At 35.2% G+C, this 12360-nt stretch overlaps 1 protein-coding gene and 1 pseudogene across 1 annotated transcript; both read left to right on the top strand.

Moving 5' to 3' along the window:
- Positions 1 to 5747: 5747 nt before the first annotated feature.
- On the top strand, positions 5748 to 8186 carry LOC120173768. Its single transcript, XM_039180843.1, has 2 exons — positions 5748 to 5778; positions 7681 to 8186. The coding sequence occupies exons 1-2, from the start codon at positions 5748 to 5750 to the stop codon at positions 8184 to 8186; spliced, it is 537 nt and encodes a 178-aa protein (XP_039036774.1).
- A 1650-nt stretch (positions 8187 to 9836) lies between these two features.
- Positions 9837 to 11532, top strand: LOC120167082 (annotated as a pseudogene).
- The last annotated feature ends 828 nt before the right edge of the window (positions 11533 to 12360 follow it).

Here is a 12360-nt window from a genome sequence, read left to right as displayed (position 1 = left end):
CTAACCAACAGTATCTGAAAGGGGGAAAACATTTTCGAAAGGTGAGTTAGGCTCAGTGTGTCCCAACATTTCCATAAAATCACAATAGGTACAAATCATAGTCCAATAAATCTCACAAATTCGTAAAAGAGTTTAACTTTTGAAAATCATAGTTTAAACCCTTTTCTGGTACACCATCAGTAGTTCCCAAAATTATTTTCCATATAGCTTACTTTATGCACATAGCAAAAAGAAAGCCGACTTAAGGATATGCTATGAAGCTTGTATCCTTAAGCCCAAGTCAATAAGTCCATATAGCTTACCCTAAGCACACAGCAAAGGAAAGCCGACCTAATGAAACATCTTGGGGCCCTCAAGAGTCACATTAGGCCCATTTAGCTTGATCAGAGCTATTCCATCGAAATTCAATTCCAAAATTCAATTGCACCGTGACATAAATTCCATAAATCAAAAAACATGGTAATCATATACCATTTTAAAACAAAAATTAGATAGCAGCCATATTCCATAAATTGTCACATTAAATTGGTGCATCCATAAAACAATAACCAATGAATTCGGTGTACCACATATTAAAACCAATAAAACGTTTCAGTAATAAGTAGGGAACACACCTCGATAATAGGTTCAGATAGTAGATCTATTGATTGCTGGTTTCACCACGCTCTGCTATAGTTTTCGAACTAGTGAATACTGGCACACGTGGTTTAACTGATCTAGAAGAGTTGGGTCGAGCTGTCGAACGATCCGAAGAGTCTCTTATACCTTCAAATAATAATAATTTATCAGCCCCAAATCTTACTTAATTGTTCAAAGCTAAAATTCTTAAGTATATAAGCATTTTCAAGGTTTGACTTTCAATTTGGAGGGTTTTGAGTCTGAATTTGGCCAAAAGGACTGCGGAATCAGAATCAGGACGTCGAGAAAAATAAAGTATGACTTTTCAAAAATTCAAATTCTTGGTCAAAGTCAAAGTCAACCACTTTGACCGTCGATTTGGAGGCCTTCGGCTTCGAATTTGACAAAACAGACCACGAAAACGGATTCGGCACGTCGAAAACTATCAGGATATGTATACTCAGAAAAGATTAACGATCATTTAATAGCCGGTCAAAGCTGGTCAAAGTTATGGTCAAAGGAGGTCAACAAACTGTTGAACATTTTACACAAATAGCACCTTTTTTTAAAATAATTACCAAAATAGCACCCATTTCGAATTAATTACCAGAATAGCACCAAAACTGAATTATTTACCAGAATAACACCAAAACCAAATTATTTATCAAAATAACACCGGTCAACGGGTCGGGTCGAGTCAACGGGTCGGGTCATGATCGGTCAAACCAGTCAAACCCTTAAGAAAACCGATTAAACCGGTCACTCACTCGCCCTACGACGGCGCGTGTGGCGCGTGAGGTGTCCTCCGGGGCTCTAAAAATTACGGAAAAATTTCTAAAAATTATTTTGAGCGTTTTCGAGATACTTACAAAGCTTGGTTCAAATTTTTGAACGGCGAAGAGCTCGAATTCATCAAATCGGGAAGTTTGACCGATTCACCTCCCCACGTGCCGCCGCCGCCGGAGAAAAAGGAGAACACCGGTGGACTCGGAACGGCACAAGGAACACGATGGTGCGGGAGGTGTCGTAAACGGAGCAACGATCGGCGATGAATTTAGGATTTTCTAGGCGATTGAGCTAAAAAAAAGTCGATGCTTTGACTGGAAATTCCCGACGTTTGGCCGCGTTTCGCTTCAATTAAATTGAAGGGTTTGTTCCTCGCTCGATGATGAACACAACGGTGGTTTCAAAACGACGATCGAAATTCAGACGGCGTCTGGATCTGGGTCGGAAACGAACGTAGGGGAAAGGAAATTTGGGGTGGTGGTTTTCTGATTACGCATATAACATATATAACCAAAATTCACCTAATTTTATTAGGTAAATTCAGGGCTTAGTCCCTGAATTTTCTTTAACTCTAACACAAGCTCCAAATTTTAAAATCTTTCAATTTAATCCCCAATTTTCGCCAATTTTTACAATTAACCTCCAATTTCAATTAAATATTATTTTTGTAAAAAAATTCGGGTTGTTACATTCTTTGTAGAGGTGTAAGCGCCGACGCAATTTTAGTGGCTAGGCTTAATTTATTCCTTAAGGTCAATGCAAGCGAAAAAAATTTCTACAAAAACAATAAACATACCAAGTTAGATATACCAAAAACTACAAATTAAACACTATAAACAGACATGATATTAAATAGTGAAAACAAAGCCAAATATGTTTCAAACTAACACGGTATTTACATGTTGTGATTATTCCATTATAGTTCACAAAATGCATCAAATAACATTCCAGAAGTAAGCACTTATATAAACATTTAAAAGGACAACATATAGGTTTAGTGCAGGTTCAATAACAACATAAAGAGTAGTAGTTTATTCTTGAAACTTAAATTAGCAACACTGTGAAGTTAGTATTTGTCTTTGTTTTGTCTTTTTGTTGAAGTAATACAATTTATTCAAGTTTCAATTTGCAGAATAAGAGTAGTTTCTGAAACTTAAATTCGTAACGCAAAAATGAAAATCGCAACGAGAAAATCGCAACGCGAAACTAAAATCGCGTTGCGATTTTGGTGTTGCGATTTTTATTTTCGTGTTACGAATTTAAGTTTCAAAAACTATTCTTCTGCAAATTGAAACTTGAATGAATTGTATTTCTTCAACAAAAAGACAAAACAAAGACAAATACTAACTTCACAGGGTTAAAAACTAAACAGTTTAGCAGTATTGGCAGCAACTGAATGAATTTACTAAGCAATCTCAGTGAAATGGTTAATCTTTATATATATTGAAATTACCAGTAAATTTATCATCAATATAAGAAAAATATAATAATAATACAAAAATTTCAAAATAAAAATAAGAGATTAAAAAACTAACCTTCGGTGGTTGATTTTCCATTTCTGACCGTGAATGGTTGTGAGGGTTGCTCTGAGAGATGGAGATAGACGGATTTCACCGGAGATGGGGACGGATTTTGTCGGATATGGGGACGGATGTCGTCGTAGAGAGTGAGAGATGGAGATGGGACATCCCCCAAGAGCAGGGGATTTCGTGACATTTCTAATTGGTTGTCTTGCATTTCTAATAAGTTGTTTAATAGTTGGCATACTGAATTATATACATAATAGACTGGTTTAGATCGATCCTAACCAGATGATTCTGAATTACTTCTTTTTCTATTTAAAAGATTAATAAAATATTAGCCCCTTAGGCTTAAAGGAAAGGAGTAAGAGAAATTAAATCAATCTTAATTAAATTGTGGATTGGTGTTAAATCGTTGTTATTTGTTATTGAACTGCTACATGATCCACAATTCCATGAGTTTGTGAGTTGTGATTTAGGGTTTTAGATTATGATTTATGACAATACTGTTTACATTTGTGTTACGAAATTAATATTGTGTTTCGCGTTGCGAATTTGACTTTCGCGTTACGAATTTGACTTTTGCGTTGTGAATTTGACTTTTGTGTTGCGGATTTGACTATCGCGTTGCGAATTTGACTTCTGTGTTGCGATTTACAAATTCGCGTTGCGAAATTGTAAACTGGGTTGCGAAATTGGAGATTGCGTTGCGAATTTGTTGGTCATTTTGGCAAATCCAAAAAAAAATTGTTAAAATCGTATATTATAAGACATTTTCGATCACTGAAGTTATTTCCTCTTAATTACTTCACCATATAAGATAAAACAATGTAGAAGATTTTCCTATGCCATTATGAACACAGTTATCATCGCTGGATCCCAGCATTGCCCAGACAAAACACAACATCTAGGGTTAGGCATGGTTACTTATATACATTCAAACACCAAGCAGTTTATACTTTAGTTCAAGGTTAAGAGACGGATAAATAATTTTATATTAAGAGATTTAAAAAATTATAATAGACGAAAATATATTATTAATAAAATATCTAAATTAAAATATCTAAATTATACGAAAATTTAAAATTTTTAAAGATTACACTAGTTTCATTAATATCAAAGTAATGATGACGCTCTGCTTTGAAGTTGATAGCTGTTGTGTTTTTATCACTGCGACAAACACACATCTTTTCAATAGTCTACTACTTTATTTCGGGACTTGATGATCTTATGCTTTTTCATTTTATATATGCATATATATTTCAACCAAACCCAATATAATAATTATTTGTAGAGGCAAAATAACAAACAAAACAGCAGCCCCCAATACAAAATCCTAAGCATCAAGGTCCCAAAGAGTAACATTTACATTTTCTATCTTAGTTAAAACGAACAAACTTCTTTACACGCATCACAATATTCATAACAGATTGTTCAAGGCGTTGAAACTGCCTTCGGTTTTTCCCTCCAAATCTGAGTAATGTAACAATTCCACGCCAACACAACAGGGACTTCCTCTTCAATATGTAATTAAACCAATCTAATTCCAACAGCAATCCATAACATTCCTACTAATCAGGTAGTCTTTTAGAGTAATATCCCAAATAATTTTAGAAGATTCACATTCAAAAAAACAAGTGATCACGTGTTTCCAAACCTTTCAAGCAAAGATTATAGGAACTATATGTAGACACTTATTTTCGTCTGAATATTTTTATTTATATATATATATTATAGTTTGTAAATGATTTTTGAAATATATATATATATATATATATAATATAGTTTTGAAAACGATTTTATGAAAATGTATATATTATATAGTTTTTAAAAACATTTTGAAAATATATATAATATATAGTTTTTAAAATATTTTGAAAAAAATATATAATATATAATTTTTAAAACATTTTGAAAATATATATAATATATAGTTTTTAAAACATTTTGAAAAAAATATATTTAAAACATTTTGAAAATATATATATATATAATATAGTTTTAAAATATTTTGAAAATATATTATATTATATGGTTTTGAAAATAATTATTTTGAAAACACATATATGATATATACTTTTTTTTAAAAAATTATTTTTTATATTATTATATATTATATTAATATTATTATTTATATTATTATTTATTTATTTTTATTTATTTACTTATTTTTCTTTATAGTTTTTTGGTTTAGGGTCTAATGGTTCGGTCCAGGTAAAGGGATTGCCAATCGAGTTTGGGTATGATACAACCCAATCCTGAATTAGGGTTTTAATAGTTTGTCAAGGCGTCGCACAGGCAATAAGATCGAGCCAATCACGCGAAACGGTCGACTGATATCCCGGGACTGATCCATCCTGGGATGACCAGTCACACGAACAACATGATCCCGATATCATCGGAAACGACCACCGGTGGAGGGGTATAAATACCCCCACCAAACCACGACAAAGATCATCACACGAACGACAAAAGCAACAGAGAGCCAAGCATCATCGAAGGCAAAAACAAAGACAAATCGACCGAACACGAGAAAGCAAAAAAAAACCAACAAGCAAACATATAAACAAAGCCATTCGAAACCCAAAGGAATACAAAGCGGAAAATCATATAAAAATAGAGCATCAGTCGTTCGTCAGAACCAAGAGGTCGAGAACCGAGGAGTCGTCGGACAAGGTAAGGGAACCGAAGGGTTTGTGCCCAGATCTAGGATGTTTGGCCTATTGCATGGTGTTTTTGTGACAAGATTCGGGTTAAAGGGGTTGAGAAGAGCGTTTTGGATGGGTATCGATTTTTTCGGCCGCGGCGGCCGGTGACAGTATTATGGTCGGGGAAGATGACCAGCTTTCGACCGGTTAGGGGATTGTTTGAGAGGATTTTGAGAGAAAAGAAATATGAAGATTTGAGGAAATGATAGGAAATGGGGGGTTTTGGCCCATTTATATACGGGAGACTAAGTTGTAATTAGCCAATAGTTAAACCCTTTCCGTCGTCCCCCAACTTTTGACATTGTGTTCAATTTGTCCTCTGAATTTTTAATTTATTCAATTTGATCCCTATTTATAATTTAATTTTTTTGCAATCTAACCCCTCTAACTCTTTTTTTTCTCTTGCAGCTCATTTTTAGTACCAATTTAATCCATTTGTTTCAAATCAATCCTCTAAATTTTTATTTTATTATTTTTTAAATTTATTATTATTATTTACTTCATATTGTTTTTATTTTATGCTTTTAAAATTTAACCTTTTTTATTTTTATTTTTTTCCTTTTGATTTATTTAATATTTAATATTTTTATTTTATTTTATTTTTTTCTTTGATTTATTTTATTTTATTTTCTTTTCTTTGATTTATTTAGTATTTATTTATTTTTTCTAACATTTTTGATTTTTTAGAGGAATTCCAATTGATCAAAGGTAAGCAATTTGAATCGGGTTTTTAAATTTTAATTTTCGCAATTAAGACAACCAACAAATTAATTGGTACCGAAAGGATAATACAATGGTGCTAATCCTTCATTGACTGTAATCGACTCCCGAACCCGACACATTTCTGGTAAAACACAGATCAGGTAAGATGGTGTCTGATCCACCTAAATGCTTTTAAAATGATCGGTGACGACTATAACTTATTATTTCAAGTCGAAACTCAATTCTTAGCCCCAAACCGAAAGACAGAAGTGACACCATCCACAATAAGCCTATTTTTTGGTTGGTAATCTATCAAGGGCAATCATCCATGCAATGACTGAATTTTTAGGATTATGCCTTGAATGCCTATCAACTTATCCCAATAGACTTTGTCAAGTTTCAAGCGGATTTCACGTCAAATAAGGTTGATCGAAGATAAGAAATCCCCCAACAGATCCTAAATCACAGTTTTTTCTGGATAATTACTTAAACATATAATAAATAAAATTAAAATTTAGATATTGATAGTTTGTGAGAACTAAGTAAAAATAAAAGTCTCATATACGCAACAAATTAAAGTTAAGAACTGATTACTTGATTTGTATCATCATTACTGTAACATATAAAAGGATGTAGGTAGGATTGTAAACGAGTTGAGTTCGAGTTCGAATCTATTCATTTCAAGTGTTGACCGAATCAAAATCGAGTAGCTTGTGATCTGTCTCATCTCAATTATAACTCTAAATGTGAGATCAAATATGTTTAAACTATCAATATTATTCAATTCAAAAATTTAAAGAATATGGATAGTCTAGATATTGTATAAAAAATACAAATCATATTAAATAAACGTGCTGTTTTAATTTTTTAACATTTATTGATTTATTCGATTCAAATATTCAATTAATTTTGAATTTTGATTGGAATTAGTTTGGTTATTTAATTTTGTAAATGAGCTTGAATTAAAATTGGTTGGATTTATTGGGTTGTTTCATTTCAATGTGAACGAGTTGGGCTTTTTTTTAGATTTTATATAATTATAAGTTAATATTTATGTCTGGTTTTAAATATAAATAAATATAAAATTATATTAATTCGAATTATTTAGAGAGGTTGAACCGAGTTTAATTTTGAGCTTCAATCAAATTAAATATGAGAATATATTAAGTTTAAAGTTTTTAGCTTTGGGCTTTGGTTGCTAATGAGGTTGTTGATTGTGCTTTGGTTGCTAATGAGGTTGTTGATTGTATAAAAAGGAGGGGTTTGAAGTGTGCTATCTTTAAAGTTGATTTCCAAAAAGCATACGATTGTGTGGATTGGATTTTTCTGGATCTTTTAATGGGTAGAATGGGTTTCGGTCATCGTTGGAGAGGTTGGATTCGATCTTGCATTTCATCTGCATCAATTTAGTTTCCTGCTCAATGGATCCCCGACAGATAGATTCAGAGTCAAAAGGGGCCTTAGACAAGGTTGCCTGTCTCCTTTCCTGTTTAACATTGTTGCTGAAGGTTTGAGCTCAATTATCTCAAAAGCCGCTTCCCTTGGTTTCTTTGACGGAATTTCTATTGGTCAGGAAAATTTGACGATCACCCTCCTTCAATTTGCGGATGATTTAATCATCTTCTGTGGAGATGGCATCACTCAGGTTCAAAATACTAAGCGTCTCCTTCGATGCTTCAAACTCGCGTTTGGATTAAAGCTAAATTTAAAGAAATCAACTCTGCTTGGTGTTAATGTGGATGAGGCGGTGATTCTTTCTTGGTCAAGACTACTTAATTGCTTAATGAGTTCTCTTCCAACCTCCCCTTGGGACAACCGAGGAATTCAACGGCTTTGTGGAGACCGATCTTAGACAAAATCAAAAAGAAATTGGCCCTTTGGAAATCCAAATTATTGTCCTTTGGTGGCAGAGTTACATTAGCAAAGGCCGTTCTTTCAAGTATGCCTATTTACTTTAGATATTTAAAATGCCTGCCAGAATTTCCTCTGAACCAAATAAAACTGTTGCAAAGTTTATTTGGAAATCTCTGGATGGAAGGAAGATCCATTGGGTGCGTTGAGAACAACTCTGCCTTCCTCGTCAGTTTGGAGGGTTGGGTTTGTTTGATCCCAAAATTTAAAATAAAGCTCTTTTATATAAATGGCTTTGGCGATATGGATCGGAAAAGGATAGGCTTTGGAGATGAGTCATTAAAGCTAAATATGAAGGGGAAGTAAATAGTATTCTACCTTCAAATGTAAATGCTCGGAATAAGTCCTGGATTTGGCGAGATATTGAGAGGCCTCTTAATCCTTCTCATGTAGAAACAGATCCTTTTGTCACAAATATCCGACTTAGTGTGGGCGATGGTTGTTTGATAGATTTCTAGTCTGATAAATGGGTGAATTCGTCGAATTTAAAGGACATATTTCCGCGGATCTAAGCCTTGGCAGTAAAGAAGGTAGGCAAGATAGTGAAATTCGGTCATTGGGAAGGTGGGGTTTGGCAATGTGATGTTCATCTTAGAAGAGTAGTTTTCGACTGGGAAGTGGAAGTTTGAGAGAATTTCTTGAATAACCTTGATGGCTGTCGTTTGGGGTCATTTCCCTCGTATTGTTTATGGTCACTTTGAGACTAAGGACATTATTAACTTAGCCGCGGACAATCAAAATCAAAGTGCAAATTGGAAAACCATCTGGACAGGTTTGGTTCCAAGTAATATTGAACATTTTACATGGAAATTGTTCCTACAAAATGTGAATTGTTTCTCTTCCGGATAATTTGTGTTCTTTGTGTGAAAAAGGAGGAAGAGTCGATTGAACATTTACTTTTTTCTTGTGAGGTTTCTTGGAAGATTTGGAATCGATGGGGTGGTTTTTGGGGTGTACTTTGTGTTTACTAGAAAAACGGGTGGAAATTTCTTGAATCTTGGTTGGGTTGTTATCCAATGTTGAAAATTGAAATTCTATGGAAAATGGGGTTCTTTGTAATTGTGTGGACTATTTGGTCTTTCATGAATCAAATTGTGTTTAATAAGTCGAGGTGGGATGAAATTCTATGGAGATGAATTATTGTTTCATCTTTAGAGTAGATATAGAAATGATGTAGAGTAGAGATGAGGGCTGGAGATGCCTAAGATTATTGTTTTCAAGTGTAGTGGCTCTCATAGTCTTGCGCTTGTAAGCTTCAAGGATTTAGTTGAAGCTTGTAAGGTGGTTGTTTCCAGTGTAGTGGTTCTCTTAGTCTTGAACTTGTAAGTCTTTGTAGGTATCCGTTTTTGTTCGGATCTACAAAAATATTATATTATATTATTTATTTTTATTATTATTATTGTTTTTATTAATATTTTTTATTTTTATTTTTTATAGGTCTCAGTTCAACCCCACCATTCCACTCCCTCATTTCCATTCACGTCCTCTCACAAACACTACCCAACAACCTCCACTCAACCCACCACCTCATGCATATAAATCATGGAGCAATTTGGGGGCCAGGCAGATAGGAGCTCTTCTTCTCTCTTTGATTATAAAAACCGCTGTGCTTATAATATTTAGGGGACCACGAATCATTGAGGAAAATAGACCCATCTTTGCTTGCCGTTTCATGTTTTAGTTATGCTTTAACTGGAAAGCAAAACCAGAATTCCAAAATAGAAGCAGCATTACAATTGCTCAATATCCTTGTTCAAGCTCACACCGTTTTGCTCATCCACACACATCCCATGCTATATTTAACAATGGAACTGACTCCCATGAGCCTTTCTTATCAAGAACAGAAGCATTAAGAGTGCTTCACGCAGAAACTATCAGAATATAAACGTGTATTCTGTTGAACTCGAAAACATCCAGAACCCTACAACAATCAAACTAATATCCAAGGAGGAAAGAGCGGTAAGCCAGTTTGAGGAGAAGTTCAAGATCGATTTGATGGCTCCTCCTATGGCGTCATCTCCAGTAAAGGATTGCTATGTGGATATCATATTGGATCCGAATTACAAAGCTTGGGTAGTAGAATCGGAGGCAGAAACAAAGGCAGCGGGGCGACTCTACGACTCACACCACCACTCCTTTAAATTTCCATTTTAACTTCAAAATCAATTTGATTTTGGTTTTGAGTTTTTGAGTTTCTTTTCCATTAGGTGTATAGAGATGATCGTTGGTGGTGGGCCAGCAGCAGTAACTAAACAAAATCGAAAAACCTAGTCCCCGAATAAGGTAATTGGGCGAGAAAGAAATCCAGTGGAAAGAAGCAATGATGGTGTGCATACGCAAGGCAACCATGGACGATCTGTTGGCGATGCAAGCTTGCAACCCGCTTTGCCTCCCCGAAAATTACCAGATGAAGCACTATTTTTACCACATCCTCTCCCGGCCTCAGATCCTCTACGTCGTCGAAGACTACAACGGCCGGATCGTCGGTTACGTCCTCGCCAAGATGGACAAGGAGAGCAACGAGTGTCACGGCCAAATCACATCCCTCGCCGTCCTCCGCACCCACCGCAAGCTCGGCCTTGCCACTAAGCTCATGAACGCCGCTCAAGCTGCCATGGAACAGGTTCCCGGACAGAGTATGTTTCTTTACATATGAGGAAGAGGAAGAGGAAGAGTAACAGGGCATCGTTTAATCTGTATACCCAGACTTTGGGATATAAGATTCATGACGTGGAGGCCAAATACTACGCTGATGGGGAGGATGCATATGACAAACGGAGTTGCCGACGAAGCCACATCATCAACCGTAGGAGCTGAAATTGCTGTTGAGTTTATAGCCGCAAACGGTGCAGTCGCAGCTGCTGCCACAACTAAAACCTCAGTCACCTTCAACGCCACGAGTTCAGACACGACGGCCGTCTCCTCTGCCTTCGCAGCCGGTTACCGTCATGCAACGGGTGCCTCATCTAGTTCAGAAGCTCCCGATGCAAACATTTCAGTGAGACAAGCGGTAAGCCCTTCATTTGATAGTTTTCTGTAGTATTTTTTCTTCCAGCTAAAGGTTAATTTGACTTTACTATAGGGAATAAGAATGTTAGTGAAGGCAATGGTAAAAGAACTTGTAGGAAAATACATGCATTTGGTAACTATGTTGATCCTTTTGCATAACTATTGCTGAGGCTTTTGCTAAAAGCATGTGTAAAATCCAGTCATTATTTTTGGTTCTGATAGCTTCTTGGTAATCTACTCATGTGAGACCTGTCAATTTGTGTATCCACGTATGTTCTTAAAGGTGTTTTTTTTGATAGACTTTATATAAAATTTGTATATGTTTTTCTTACATGGATTTTGACCTTTTTGTGTGTTTCTGTCATTCTTGTGCTTGTTGCATCGTGCTTTAGTTATTCTTTTCATATTGTATAATGTATTACATCCAGTATTTCAAAGTTACACTCGTGCAACTAGATTTCAATTTCTGCCAATGTTCTCAATGATGAATAAATTTGCCACTGATGACCTATGGTAAGTTGGATGGCGCATGTTGTTCTTTGGTATACACTCCATAGCATTTTATCACAATACAACTAAAGGAAAATATGCCGACTTCATATGGTGAAAGTTGCAATATCGGGTTTTTAAATTTTAATTTTCGCGATTAAGACAACCGAAAAATTAATTGGTATCGAAAGGATAGTTCTATGGTGTTAATCTTTCTTTGACTGTAACTGACTCCCGAACTCGACACATTTCTGGTAAAACGCATATTAGTAAGATGGTGTTCGTTCCACCTAAATGTTTTTAAAATGATCGGTGGCGACTTTAATGATTTTTATTCAAGTCGAAGTTTAATTTCGGACTCACCTGAAAGACGGTCGCGACAGCTCTCTTAATCTGATTAGTAGAAGGGGAAATTATGCTGCATACAGGACAGTCTAGCAAAGAATTGAATTAATAGGCGTTTTGATTTAGTTCAGGTTTCGACCTTAAATACCCAGGGTGAGTTGTGCTAATTGGGTTTTTGCGTGATAGTTGCTGGTGGGATGCTGAATTATGTTTTGTTCATCCTATTGGTGTCCTTTTGTTCATTTTGGCCAGCTTTGGTAGGTGCTTTGGTT

This window comes from Hibiscus syriacus, unplaced genomic scaffold (genome assembly GCF_006381635.1).
Source record: "Hibiscus syriacus cultivar Baekdansim isolate YM2019G1 unplaced genomic scaffold, ASM638163v2 tig00003041_pilon, whole genome shotgun sequence".
Classification (NCBI taxonomy): Eukaryota; Viridiplantae; Streptophyta; class Magnoliopsida; order Malvales; family Malvaceae; genus Hibiscus; species Hibiscus syriacus.
Note: the sequence above shows the minus strand (reverse complement) of the source record. Positions and strands in the feature narration are given on the sequence as shown.

What these genes read in the sequence shown, in the direction of transcription:
- LOC120173768 (XM_039180843.1), top strand. Translation starts at nt 5,748, where the DNA reads ATGGTCGGGGAAGATGACCAGCTTTCGACCG. An exon ending in AGATGACCAGCTTTCGACCG is followed by an intron (nt 5,779 to 7,680) that starts GTTAGGGGATTG and finishes TTTAATGGGTAG; the next exon opens with AATGGGTTTCGGTCATCGTT.